A 14,126-nucleotide genomic window follows, 5' to 3' on the forward strand; every position below is an offset into this window, starting at 1 on the left:
CTTGAAATTGAGTATGAAAATGCTTAGTCAAGCACTAGCTTGAGATAAAGTTCGATTACACCTCCTTAAGCACATCTAACACTAAATTACCTAGGAAATCTAGCAACTACGTTTATTTCCTATTCAGCTGTATTGTACTGCCACTTTAAATATACTACAAGTTTTTTCTTCTTTTTTCTTTTCTTTTACTTACCTCCATCTCCATTCCGAAATGGTTTCCGAGGCATCCACCGCAGAGGGTTCAAAGCATTTGTGTATCTGTCTACGCAACACAACTTTTGTCTTAACCTGAAATTGTCTGCTTATGTGGTAATGATTGATCTGTTAGCTATGTATTGTAAAGAAGAGCCATGAAGGCAGAAGTACCTCCTTTTAAACAAATATGGTCAAACCTTTACAAACTCCATGATATACAAACATTTTACGGTTGTCTTGAATTTGTAGAGATAGATAAACTCAATTTTTCCCAGAGCAAACAATGATTCCCACTAATGAAACAAATCAAATACAAGATCAAGCACGAGAACAAGCCCCTCCAAATGAAAGACATTACCAGAAAAAGCCGATAACATATAAGGGAAACTCATAGATTTATCCTTTTATCACTTCACTTCTTCAGAACACTGCAAATGAAGAACAATTAGGGGAGACTTCTCAATGATAAAAACAACAGAAATAGGAGAACAAGTCAGTTAATCCATTAACAGCATTTCCACATAAAATCATTACTAAGAAAAATCCAACATCTATCACCAACCAAAGATAACTGAAGCACACAGTATAGCAAGTTCCACTACAGTAAACTGTATGAATATCGAGAATACAGGACACAGTTTGTGGTTAGTATTAAAAGGAAGCTATTTTAAATGAAGGCATGAGATAGAATCTTACTTGTACAAATAGGCAGCTATTCCCAGAACTATGCACAGCAATACGATATCAATACAGAAATTTCGGCTGGACCTCAACTGGAACAAACCAATAACTTATGTTACATCCAGCAAAGAAGTAAACAAAGATGAAATGCATGGGAATCAACACTTAATGAAGTTATAATTGATCACCTGTGTGACAGTATCTTTAAGTCTAACATTGGTATTCTTAAGGTCAGCAGCTGCCTTGTCCACCTGCAAATGTGTATAGAAACAGAATATATATATTGCAATTTTGTAATCTTTAAGCAGTTTCTACGATGTACAACAAGACGATGGTTATAATGTTCACCTTGGTGTCAATTTCATCCATCAAAGGAACTTGCCTATCTAGTTCCTGCAGATACCATAGCATACAATTAAGTAAATGGCATGAATGTTACAATTACTCGAAAAAAATACTTCATAACAAATATTTGTAATTATAAATGACGCTCAGGTCAGCTTTACCTCATTCATATCATGAGCCATGTTCTTTAAAGTATCCAAACCTTCTGAAATCATATCCAAACCTTGGTCCTGCATGGATGTCAAAAGCAATAAAAGGTAAATCATAGCTAAAGAAATGTGGTGTATACAGGTAAAAGTCAATCAAGATTCCTTCCAATAGAGGAAAATGTTCATAAAGAATAGCTCCCAAACAAGTTTGACATGCCTGCTTCATTTTCCTCATTTCATACTCCTGCCTGAACTGACTTGACTGCTCAGATTCTTGAAAGTATTCGTTGTCAAATCGCTCATCTATGACCAATATGATTATGTAAGTACAACGGAAAAAATAAGATCTTCCAGACATAAAAGTTCCACAGATCATAAAGGAATTACTGATAAGCCATGCATTATAAACTATAAGATTGAGAATTTCTTGCTGCAAGCAGTCTGATGGTAACAAAGAATGAACAACAGTCTTGCAGATATGAGCATAAGCTAAGCAACCTCCTTGCTTTATTATTTTTGAAGCTATAAAATATGAATTACAATGGTTTTTAATATATTAGAGAAAGCACTCAAATGCTCACTCTCGCCACCTTTTAGTTGGGTTCCTACTCTTATTTCTATTTCTCCATCTTTATTTCCAAATTTTTCTCTCTTATCTTTGAATCAAATCTTGTTTTTGATCCATTTTTTTCCCAATTTTCCCTCTCATGTTTGCATCAGCTAATTGAAAGACAAAGCAATGTTCTTCAATCATTATGGAAGGTTCTACCAAATAAAAACAAACCATTCCACCCTACCCAACAACAGAAAGCAAATGGAAAAAATGATGATAACACAAACGGTGTGCATTTTTAGTCAAAATGGTAGAAATAAAGATTTAAATCTAGACACTGGCAAGTTTAACAGGTCAGGAAACAGCTAAACATGAAGTCTCCATCCATACAATCTCAATAAATTTAACAAGAAATTTCAATGGAGTTAAGGATCACCTGAATCAAACTTAATTGCAGTACGAGAAGCTGAAGATGCTGAAGACATCCAGCCCCCAGTTTGTTTAGTAGCAGCAGTTCCATCAGGTATAGCTTGAATCCTGTCCGGCAATGCAAGGACCAGATCATTACGAGTAGCCATCTCTTCAGTTGAAATCCCTTTAACCTGTAAATGAATCCAAACTCTATCACAATGGAAGTCCAAACTAGTCAATTGTCCAAGTCCAAAATAGCATATTCCAAATACCTCTAAATATGTAAAAACAAAATACATTATAGTAAAAAAAAAGGTCAATCTGTTAGCTTGAACAACATTATGAATGTATGAATAGTTAAACGAGCTCACATTTACAATAAATTGTTAAACAATTTGGGAAATTGTAAAAGAGAAGGAAAAAAGTTAACCTTCTTAACAGCCAATCTCTGCAGCGTAGGGACCTCCTCAAGCAATCGAGCCTTGGTTCGACGAATCTCAGCATTGACTGCAACAGCAGATGCCTTACTTTTCTCCTTGGAAGCAAGTTCCACTTTCTAAATCAAAAAAAATAACTCAAATCGAAGGCAATAAAACCCTAATTATTACTGAACAACTATCAATTAAGCAGAGGAAGACTGACACTCTAAATCTCAAATAGCAAGCTTAAACCTAACAATCTCAACCAAGAGAAGATGAAAGAATTAGATTAGATCGGAGCTACCTCAAGAGCGGATTCAATGTCGGCTTCGACTGCGGCGTAAGCGCGAGCAAAAGCATCACCGCCGGAGACATTTTGGTCACGCTGCTTTTCGACGTCGTATTTATCGTACCTCTTGCAGATCACATCTACTCTTGTCAATATATCGATTACACTCATTTTGTTTTTCTTTTGAGTTTCAAATTCAATCAATGTAGCTGTTTGGATGTGGGAAAAAATTGAGAGAATAAAGAGTTGGAATTTCTTCGTTTCTGTTTGTTTCCCCTGTAAACGTCGTTCACCGAACTAACTCCAGATTCAAAGAATAAACAGTATCAATAATTAAACATTAGGAGTAAACTAGAGCTGCTCATGGCCGGGCCGGGCCGGGTTTGGGTCCGGCCCAGAAAAAATTTCAGCCCGGGTTTTAGGCCCGGGCCGGCCCGAATTATGGGCCTGAAATTTTGTCTAGACCTGGTCCGGGAAAACATTCATAAGCCCGGAGTCCGGCCTGGCCCGACCCATTTTTTTAATAAACACCAAAATTTTATTTTAAAAATAAAAAAAATTTAAAAAGTATTTTAAAAACACTTTAAAAATAAAAAAGTATTTTAAAAATATTTTAAAATTTAAAAATAAAAATAAAAAGTATTTTAAAAATATTTTAAAATTAAAAAATAAAAAAGTATTTTTAAAATATTTTAAAATTAAAAAAATAAAAATATTTTTTATATTCGGGTCTGGCCCAAGCCAAAAAAGTGGTGCCCGAGACCCGGCCCGTTTTCTAAACGGGCCTCGTTTTTTTGCCCAAGCCCATATTTCGAGCCTATATTTTTACCTGAACCCTCTCATATTTCGGGCCGAGCGGGTCAACCCGTTTTTCATTTTTCACGACAGAGTAATTTTTTTAAAAAAAAATCTTGATATTATGTAAATTTAAGGTGAAATCAAAGGGTAAAAATATCTTGAGAGGTCAGATTATATTATGCTTGATTTTTTTATTAAAGTTTTATTTATTTTTACAGTTAAAAATAGTATATGAATTTTTTTTTTAAATAATCGACTGGGCTATTATTAAAAGCTTGAAATATAAAAGTTCAAGAACAAAATCCCAGCAGTGCTGGGCTGGATAAAAAAAATAAACAAAAATAAAACGTAGGCTACAAGCCCAAATAAGTAAAAACAGAAAATAAAGCCTAAAAAAACATAAATCAAAACGTCATTTCCCAGTCAACTCAACCAGCCTGGCCTCCATTATTTTTCATCTTTTCATTTCCAAAGCACCAGGCTTTTCAGATGATAGCATTAAAAATGTCTGCTTTAGCTATCTCTTGCCGTTTCATTTCCATTCCATCAAATCCTTTCAATCAGGATTTCGTGGCCATCTTTCTCCTGAGTCCAGATCTTCTCTCGTCTCTTCCACCAGGTAACTCCCTTCCCCTTTTCTTAGTGCCTCTTTCGCCAGGTCATGCGCCTTACCATTCTCTGTTCTTTGTATGAATCGAAAAACAATGTTTTGGAATCGATTTTTGTTGTTCTGAATATCAATCATGATCGCACTTAGAACCGATTTATCTTTGACCCCTACTTTGCACCTGTTGATTATTGTTTTCGAATCCCCCATTACCGTGACTGAGTTAAAGCCCAATCTAATGCCTAATCTGGTTGCTTCTAAACATGCCAATGCTTCTGCTACAAACAGAGAGGAAATGTTGGAGTGAAGAGTGGACTTAGAGACTACGATTTCCCCATTTTGACCCCTGGCTACCATTCCTGATGCTGATTTGGAGTTGTTGGTGTCGAAAGCTGCGTCAAACTGTATGGACTTCCATAGTACCTCTTCTCTGTGTTCGGATCTACCAGTCGTGGTGGTAATTTTTCTTTCTCGCACAACTTCAAGCTCTCCTAAGTAACTCTGTACTTTAATAGTTAGATCCCTTCCTGATGAACTCTTCCTTTCATGGAGCATCTGATTTCTCGAGCTCCAGATAACCCATAAGGTGCAACAAAAAATACGGATCTGCTCCTTTGTTCCTCTACTGAATACCCAAGTGAGCCATGACCATGTATTCTGATCTGTATGTTCTGTTACCCATGCCATATTGAGACTAATCCATGCATCCATGCTTATAGGACATTGTCTGAACACATGAAAGCTGTCTTCTTCTTCAGAACAACCACGTGGACACCTTGCAGTAGTGGTCACTCTCTTTTGTCTGAGGTTAGCAAGTGAAGGGATGTAGTTCCAAGATATTCGCCATACGAGAATTAGGATTTTTGTTGGTAACTGTAAACTCCATAATTTCCTGTAGAAATCTTTGGTATCGGTCTGTAATAAATAATTACTAGGATCCAAGCTAGCTTCTTGTAATAGTTTGTAGGCACTTCTGACTGTATATTCTCCGGAGAGTTCCCCTTTCCATACTTCTTGCAATAGTATATGAATTTTAATATGAGGTATACATGATACATTATGTGTCTTTCATCAGTTATATTAGTTTTTAATAGAAATAACTAATTTACTCTTTGAGCAAAATGTAATTTGACTCTTAGTACAATATCTCTATAGCACTTTTATTAAATCAAGATTTTTTTATTTCAATAATAATAATTTCAAACTAATACAACCAACTTTCTTTATAACAATCTCATTTATTTGTCAACATTTTGTATGTTATAAAGAAATAGTTATACACCTAAGCTAATATAGTTCATCCTCTCTATAATTGTCTCATTTATCTATTATAAATCTATATCATTTTGCACTAAGAACAATACTGATGCTAACTAAATTAATACTTAATTGGCTTATTTTCTTTTATTTTACGTTACAAAATTCTATGATTAACAAATTATATTTTTAATACTATATTTTTATATCGTTAATGTTACATTATTGATATTCTCAGTTTAAAACCCACAACAATAGGTTAGTAGTAGCATAGAGCCTATTTCATTCCACAGTCCTCACGTGCTCAATTATTTCACATTTTTTCCCATGGTTAAGGAAAAAGAAAGCATATTTCACTACTTATCAAGTCCATAAATAAATTATTTTATTTTCCAATAAAATAAATTAAAAGAATAAAAATAAAGATTCCACTTAAACTTAAAATGTCACACATTCAACCACTGTCAAGTGTAACAGGCTAAAGCTTAAGTTTTGTAAATCACATTGCCTTAAGCAGAAACTTAACTTCGAATTCGTTTAAGTCAGTTTACTCTAAAAAGATGAAAATTTGCAACGGAAATTCTCGAAAGATGAGAATAAGGCACCGAAATAAAGTGAAAACAAACTCTCAAGCGAAGAACCAAAAAGCAAACAAAAAAGTCACAAAAAAAAAGAAAAACCAAGCACACCAAGTGTTTTTATTACTTTTAAGAATTACAACTAAGTGATTACAAATGAGGGGAATACCTCTATTTATAGTTGAACTCCCCCAAATCCAACAGTACAGTTTAAATTACATTAACGGTTGAAATCAAAGCCTATCTACAAGAAGAGAATCCTAAGGGATTTAAACTCTATATAATCTTATCCCTTAGGATTATAAATATTAATCATGATAACTCTAGTTTTACTGGAGTGCTCCACTAGGCCACCAAGGCTTCAAGTAGATGGGTTTCTTTATATGCTCCACGAATTGGGCCAATTCAAGTGGGTTAATAGGATGTTTCGTGTGCATTCGTCATGAGCTTCGATTTGCGGCCAGTGACATTCTCCCTCACTCATTCTTGTGATGCCTTTTTAGCGTCCTTGAAATGACACCGGTCCAACTCATCTCGAAATTACCACGACGCCCTAACCATTCTCTTAGTTGGGTTGTTTCGTCCCTTGAAACATTTGCCTCGACTTATGTCTCTGTCATCATCTAACTCAAACTGTTTCTCTTTTTTTGTACATCTCTGACTGAAAAAGGCCATCACCCTCTTGCTTGCATCCATTGTGACTTGTCTCGATTGGGATCCGTTTGATCCTCACAAATAATATTCAAAACACCCATATTGAACATCAGGTTAACCTTGATTTTTGCCGCCAAATCTAATTTGTAAGCCCCTCGATTTAACTACTTTCAAACTCTAAAAGGGCCCTTTTGTTTTTGCCAAGCTAATGATAAGTCATAATGAAAAAACACTAGGAAATTAAGTGTTTGAGATGTACCTCGATCATAGCATTTTTCTTGTTTTGACTACCCAGTTTGCATCACCACTTTACCCACAAAGTTTGATGCACAACCCACCACTCTCTTAAGAGGTAGCCCCATTGATAACCAAACAGGCTTCACATCGGTTTGTCACACCTCTAGCATTTCCAAAGGGGTCTCATTAGCACTCTAATTTACCAAGTCAACATTCTCACCACTCATGTCTTGGCTAGCTAGATTGCTAACAATATCTTGGTTTCACCCTTAATGTCTCGACTCAGCGGCACAACGCATTGTTGTTGTCAAGTATCCAAGAAGCATATGCAATCAACAAAAAGAACCAAAAGAGCATTAATCTTGTCAAAAAAAAATTCAAGCCAAGAACAAAGTCGTAATCATCTAAGTGAATTACCTGAAAGTCTTTCTCGTCTTTCCACTAACCAATCTATAGCTCAACACTTTGTACTACTCCCACAGTCGGTACCTCCTTAGAATTAACAGTATTAATTCTCTTAGTCATTTTACTAGCCGAGAGACCAAGTTTATTCGCGACTCTTTTTTGACATGAACAAATTAGATACCCTTGTATCAACAAGAGCACTTCTCATTTGACCTGCAATGTTGATGTCAACAAATATCAACCCTTTTTGCTTGTGATTTCTCTTTGCTTTTGCAGAATTAAGTATCATTGATCCAAGTCTTAACATCATTTCCTCATCAAGCTCCACTTCATTTTCTTTAATGATTATTGACAGCTTAGATCGCTCTGGACAATCTCACATCTTATGTGGAACACAATATAAAAAGCACTTTATTAGTTCCTTCGATTTGTTGTTGGGCTTCAACTTCCCATTATGTGGTTTCCCATTATAACTATTGTCGTTTTTACCCTATCCTTCTTCACCTCCCCCACCATTTCCCTTCTCGTTGGGAGAAGGATTACCTAGTAATGTGATAGATGACGATGAACCGAACATTGTAAATATCCATCCATTAGATGCATGGGCTACTTGGAAGATGATACTAGCCAATCAAATGTTCGATGAATGGTAAGCATCTAGAAATTAGTTAGGTTTAAGGTAAAAATAGTAAATTTCATGTATCTAGTTTATGAAACTTTGGTGGTGTTTGAATTGTTTTTTGTATTGTACTAGACTTGTTGAATTATAAGTTATTTTCTTTTGATTCATCATGTGTTATAATTTTATAAAGTGTCGACCTTTTGATCCATAATATTGAACTTAATTTTAATTTGTGTTTTTTCTTAAGATAATTATGTCAGGTTTTTCACAATCAAGTGTTTCTTCCCAAAATTCTAGAGGAACCAAAAGGAAATGGGTTCTAGAAGAAGATGTTGCGTTGGTTGTTTGTATGATCAACTTGCACAATGTTAGAATCTTTAATACAGATACGGGATCCAAAGTCGGTTATTTAAATGAGCTGGAAAAAATGTTAGATAAAGTTTTACCCCATGCTATGTTGAAGGCTAAACCTAATCTTGAATCGAGGATTAGGACATTGAAAAGGGATTGGGCAATCGTTTATGGCATGCGTAGTGGAAAAAATAATAGCAGCTTTGGTTGGGATAAGCATAAGCAGCTTGTTGTTGCTAAAGATGCTGTGTGGAACTCGTATATAAATATAAGAATTATTTGAAGTCTTTATTATCTTATTGACCAAACTTATATCTAATATAGATTCCTCATTTTTTATAGTCATAAAGAAGCCGATCAATTCAAACACCGTAGTTTCCCTTATTATGAACAACTTACTGCCATCTACACAAAAGATCAAGCCACTAGGAAAGATGCTCAAACAGCCGCTGATATTATTGAAGAAATAGATGTTGAGGATGTAGCTACTACAAATACTCATGAAGAAAGAAACGATTTTCATGGATGTGAAGCTGATGTTTCTTTGGATGACATGGATTTTTCAGTTACACAAATGCAACCACCTAGAAACCAAGGTGATTCCACATTTTCAAAGAAGAATAAAAAATTCTGATGCAAGTGATCATATTTTTTCTACTTCATTTACTGATGCTGCCACTTTATTGAAGGAAAACATACGGGCCGTTGGTCTTGAAATCAGTAGGTGTATTGCCTTCGAAGTGCTAATTCAACAAAAGTAAAAAATGACCATTCAAGAAAGTGCTCTAAAATTATATCAAACCTTATGTGAAGTAGAAGGTTTAATTGAGGATGAGCACTATCGCGCATTGAGCAAAATTTCAGACCATCCAACGCAAATGCTCATTTTCTTTAGTTTACCTTTTTTTGTGCGATTGGAATGTGTCAGAAGATTTCTTGTTGACCATTAAAAATCATGATTGTTTTTATGATATTTTGGTAACTTTTTGTGTTTGTAATATTTGGATGGTATAATGACATGATAGAATGTCATTACAATGTTGTAACTTTTTTATGTTGTAAAATTTAACATATGGATTATGACATATAAGCTAATGAAACCATGTAACTTTTTGTTAATATATGAATATTATGCTTGGATGTGAAATATAATTCTCAAACTATTTATTACTTCTAATATTTTTATTTATTTATTTTAGAATAATTAAATTATTTGTTTCACTAATGATATTCTAGTACATTAAATATGTATTGCAGTTTAAAAATAATAAAGTAGGTTATATATTATTTTTATAATATTATATATTATGATTTTTTAATTCATATAATAATTATATTAAGGATGTTATTAAATTATATATTATTTTATTAAATTGTATTTAATAATAATTATGTTAAAATATGATTAAATTATTTATTATTTATTAAAATATATTTAACAATAATTTTATTAAAATTTAATAACAATAACAATAATCATCTATCTAAAAAAATTCTATTAAGGGTACTTTGGTCATTTAAGCTTTTTTCCTTATACCATTACAACATCTATTTCATTCAACTAAACACAAGAATGTTATTACAGCCCTATTTTATTCCATTTCATTCAACAAAACAATGAAATTACTGATTACAGCTCTATTTCATTACAACTCTATTCAATTACAGCTCTATTCCATTAGATTGAACCAAACTTACCCTTAATGATTAGTTCTACTTTCCTCGTCAATGGAGTTTTCGGTGCTTGAAGATGACACAGAAATTTTTTTTCTCTTTCCTACTACTTTGTTCTTTTAGTTTATGTTTTACCATTAAAGGTTTTAATTATAATTTTAAAAAATTTCATACTATAATTTATTTTTTTCTTTAATCAACCATCCATTACAATTCCATATGTTCTAAATGTAATTTACAACCTTGATTAATTATTATTTTAGTCCTTTAGTAATTAAAATTTATAGCAATTAACTTTTATCACTTTTACAATTTAGTCCTTATACCTTAATGAGTCACCAATTCGATGAAATTATCTATCCAAAATTTAATTCACCTATCTAATAACTCCGCAAATATTTAATAAAAATATTTACGGGCTCAATTTACGAAAATAAGATCTCGATACCTTATTTTGCAACACCACTGACTTTAGGGTTGATACACTTATACCTTACTAACTATCCAATTAACAAATTCGTCATATCAAAATTCAATATAATATTATAATTGACTCATTTATATTAATTAATAACATTTATGGGCTCAATCATTGAAAAATAAAATTCTGACACTACCGTTTCAAACACCACTAGCTTTTGAATTGTTACATGGATGATTTGGTCAGTTAAGAACTACTTGCTCAAGGGGAATGGATTGGGAGCATTAACACATGCTTGTCTAAAGACTCAATATCCAAGTGCTTGACCACAACCCTTTTTTTAAAGACTCGACAATCATCGGACAATAATTACGGGATGATAGATAGTGGTACAAGCGGTGAGATTGCCGCACCAACATGAACCATAAAAAAATATGTCATTTTCGTAGATTTTATACTTAGATCATTTTCATAAATAATCAATTTATTTAGGTTAATTTTAGAAAAAAGCCAAATTCAAAATTTAAGGGATAAGAGTGAAATAAAGTTAAGAGACCTAAAAGAAAAAATGCAATTCCTTTTAGATAGAGGAAAATAATTGTATCCCTTGCTTACACGTTAATAGTCCTTTTGTAAAGGATTTTGGAAAATGAAGTTATACCTTGCAGTTTCGTCCAACATGGGAATTCATCAATTCAATTTCGGGACTTGACCCATCACAAGAATTTTTGTTTCCACACTAATTTGTTGGCATCTTTTGGCTTAAATTAGCTTATTTAATTTTAATTCTATTTAAAATATTTTTAGTATATTGATAAGTGATAATTTTTTTACTTTTCATAATTAAGTGATAACATTTCAAATTTATTAATAATTGAGTGAATAATAATATAATTATATGATGAATTATATTTTTTTAGTTTCGCATTTCTAATTGATTTACATTTTATGTTTGCGTAAAATAATAATTTGAATGATTCTTTTCAAATTAATTTATAAAGATAATAATGGTTTTAATTAGTTTTGGTTACTTAATTATTTAAAATTAGTTTTATGAGTGATAAAGTGACGTCATGATAAGTTGATAAACGACATCATGACGTGACAACGTATTCCCTATTAATTCAGGTTTCTTATCCTAGTTAAATTATGCTATATTTTCCCAATCAAACTCTAATAACTCTAAGGATATTTTAATCAGATTAGCCCACAAATTTCGGTCTATAAATGGAGTTTTTAGCAACCTTAGAGAAATTGATTTAATAACAAGTTTTGTGGGAATTTCGGGAGAATTTTGTATTTTGAGTTCGGGTTTGTTTTTTTGTTTCTCCATCTTGTACTCCTCTTCGGTTATTTGTCATTTTTAGTGAATGATTTTTTTCCTGTGATTTTTTATCCTATTTAGAGAAGTTTTTCCCCTTAAAATATTTATGTCTAATTTTCTTTATTCGTTCTTGTTCATTGTTTAATTCGGGTTTATCCTAACATTTATTAAATAAAATCTGAAATACAGTTTGGAATATAGTTCCAAATCATAGAATGATCATAAGCAATAGACGTTTTGGCAAGCATATGTGCTGCCTCTTTACTAGACCGACTAACCCATTGAACTTTTATGTCATTCCTATTCCGAAGAATCTCCTTGCAATCAGCTACAGTAGTGCCATATTCGGACCAATCAGAGGAGTAGATAGCATAACATAAAGCCTGTGCATCTGTAAATAGAACCCCCTTCATTCGACAAGTTAGTAGAAGACCATTGCTGAGCAAAGCTCAACGCCAAAGCCTCAGCCACTCGGTGTGAAAAGCCCCTCCATAAGCGTCGTGCCAGCATTCAAAAAAGCACCAGTGTTGCTGAAAGCCATTAGTCCAACACCACACTTTCCTTCATTCTCGAAAATAGCCACGTCCACTCAGCTGCTCGAGTCAAGTCGGGCACTAGGTTGTCCCTCGGTCGCATTGGCATATGCATTGGTCGTCATTCGCATACCACCCAAAGAGGCTCTCACTTCTTGCCATTCATTTAATGAGCCATAAGCATGAGACAAGATCAAAGAAGGAGGTATGTCCTTATTGCTCCATATTAGTTGGTTCCCCGCCCACCATATACACCAACATATAATGCAAAACTCCTCTAACAAAATGTTCGACCCTTGAGTGACAAGAGCTTTAAAACAATCAACAAAGTTCATATTGGAGAATTCTCCCAGCTTACCCCATAACTTTAGAACAATGGAGCAAAGCATGAGATAAATCCTCTTAAAAACCACATCAATGCTGACCCTCTTGTCTCTCAACCGAATCTTAGACGGAGCTATATTCTTCAAAGCGCCCCAGTTAAACTCCTTGGCTTTTGGTAGGATATGAAGCTTCCAAAGAGATTTCCAGTTCACCATATTCGAGCCAACCTCATTCTCCTTCTTCAAGAAGTTTCCTACATGATACCCCCATCTAATCCGAGTACACTGATGATGTAGATGAATTTTATTTTTATAACAAATATTTCGATTGAAATGGTAAAATTAAAATAGTGATGATTATTGGGTTTTGGGTTAAAACCTTGTTAACAAAAAACCCATTACAATATATTTGTTATTTTATCAAATGATTGGGTATTTGGTAATTTCTTAAGACTTAATTGATGAATGACACCAAATCGATAAATCATTATATTATTAACCTATTATAAGTAGCTATGTTTGTAAGTATTGCATGCATCCCAACAAAAATTAGAATATATCTTATAAATTCACTTTTTTACATTGTTAGTGAGTTTTACATATTTGATTCTTGACCTTAGCTCACTAAAATTTTTAACCAAAATTGATACAAACAGGTGAAGATAATGGATTTAGCTTTAATTAAGTTACAAAAAAATTTAAAAATTTTAATAAATAAACAAACATGTTTCCTTCTTTTATAATTTTTAAATATTTTAGTTCTTTTTAAATTTAATGGTTTTTATTTTATTTTATTTACATTCAAATGGTGTTTTATATTTAATCAATAAATTCTTTTAATTTTTAGGCAGGTAATTTTTTTCTTTTTCAATTTCAATTTTTTTTAATTTTTAATCAAATTTCAGAATTTGATAATACATGGTGGTTATAATTTTTCAAAATTTAATTTTTTTTACTATTTTATTTTCTAAATTTTTAATGGTTGATTTTAGTTTTTTTTTCAATTTGTGTTTATGATTTTTATCAGTTTTTTTTATTTTTAATTATTGATTTAAGCATTTTAAAACTTTATTTATTTATTGTTATATTTTTTCCGTTATATAGTTTCAATGTTTTCCCCTAAAATTTTAATTATTTTAATTAAATTTAAATTAAATTAGAGATATATTATATATGATTGAGTATAGAATAATATTTATATGTTTTCAAAAATTGATAATATGACATTAATTTATTTGTGCCTAAAAACTATATATTTTTAAAATTATGCTAATGTAAGCTATCCCCTAACTTATTTGAG

General features: G+C 32.5%; 1 protein-coding gene and 1 long non-coding RNA gene across 2 annotated transcripts; one reads left to right on the forward strand and one right to left on the reverse strand.

Annotated features, from left to right (window-relative positions):
* Positions 1-351: 351 nt before the first annotated feature.
* LOC107899658 (syntaxin-71) lies at positions 352-3,370 on the reverse strand. The gene is made up of 9 exons (XM_016825430.2): positions 3,058-3,370; positions 2,765-2,890; positions 2,360-2,525; positions 1,588-1,673; positions 1,383-1,451; positions 1,225-1,269; positions 1,065-1,127; positions 892-968; positions 352-623 (listed from the first exon to the last, which is right to left on the reverse strand). The coding sequence occupies exons 1-9, from the start codon at positions 3,211-3,213 to the stop codon at positions 608-610; spliced, it is 804 nt and encodes a 267-aa protein (XP_016680919.1). The 5' UTR covers positions 3,214-3,370; the 3' UTR covers positions 352-607.
* Positions 3,371-4,266: 896 nt separating this feature from the next.
* On the forward strand, positions 4,267-5,502 carry LOC107899659 (uncharacterized). Its single transcript, XR_001684774.2, has 3 exons — positions 4,267-4,459; positions 4,736-5,084; positions 5,167-5,502. It is a non-coding gene; the product is annotated as an uncharacterized lncRNA (long non-coding RNA).
* Positions 5,503-14,126: the final 8,624 nt, after the last annotated feature.

The sequence above is a fragment of the Gossypium hirsutum genome, chromosome D04 (assembly GCF_007990345.1).
Source record: "Gossypium hirsutum isolate 1008001.06 chromosome D04, Gossypium_hirsutum_v2.1, whole genome shotgun sequence".
Lineage (NCBI taxonomy): Eukaryota > Viridiplantae > Streptophyta > Magnoliopsida > Malvales > Malvaceae > Gossypium > Gossypium hirsutum.

Excerpts from the sequence above, each read along its gene's own strand:
- LOC107899658 (XM_016825430.2), bottom strand. The coding sequence starts at position 3,213 with ATGAGTGTAATCGATATATTGACAAGAGTAGATGTGATCTGCAAGAGG. Across the intron at positions 1,674-2,359 it reads TGCAATTAAGTTTGATTCAG|ATGAGCGATTTGACAACGAA; the intron begins GTGATCCTTAAC and ends TATTGGTCATAG. Across the intron at positions 969-1,064 it reads TTAAAGATACTGTCACACAG|TTGAGGTCCAGCCGAAATTT; the intron begins GTGATCAATTAT and ends GGTTTGTTCCAG.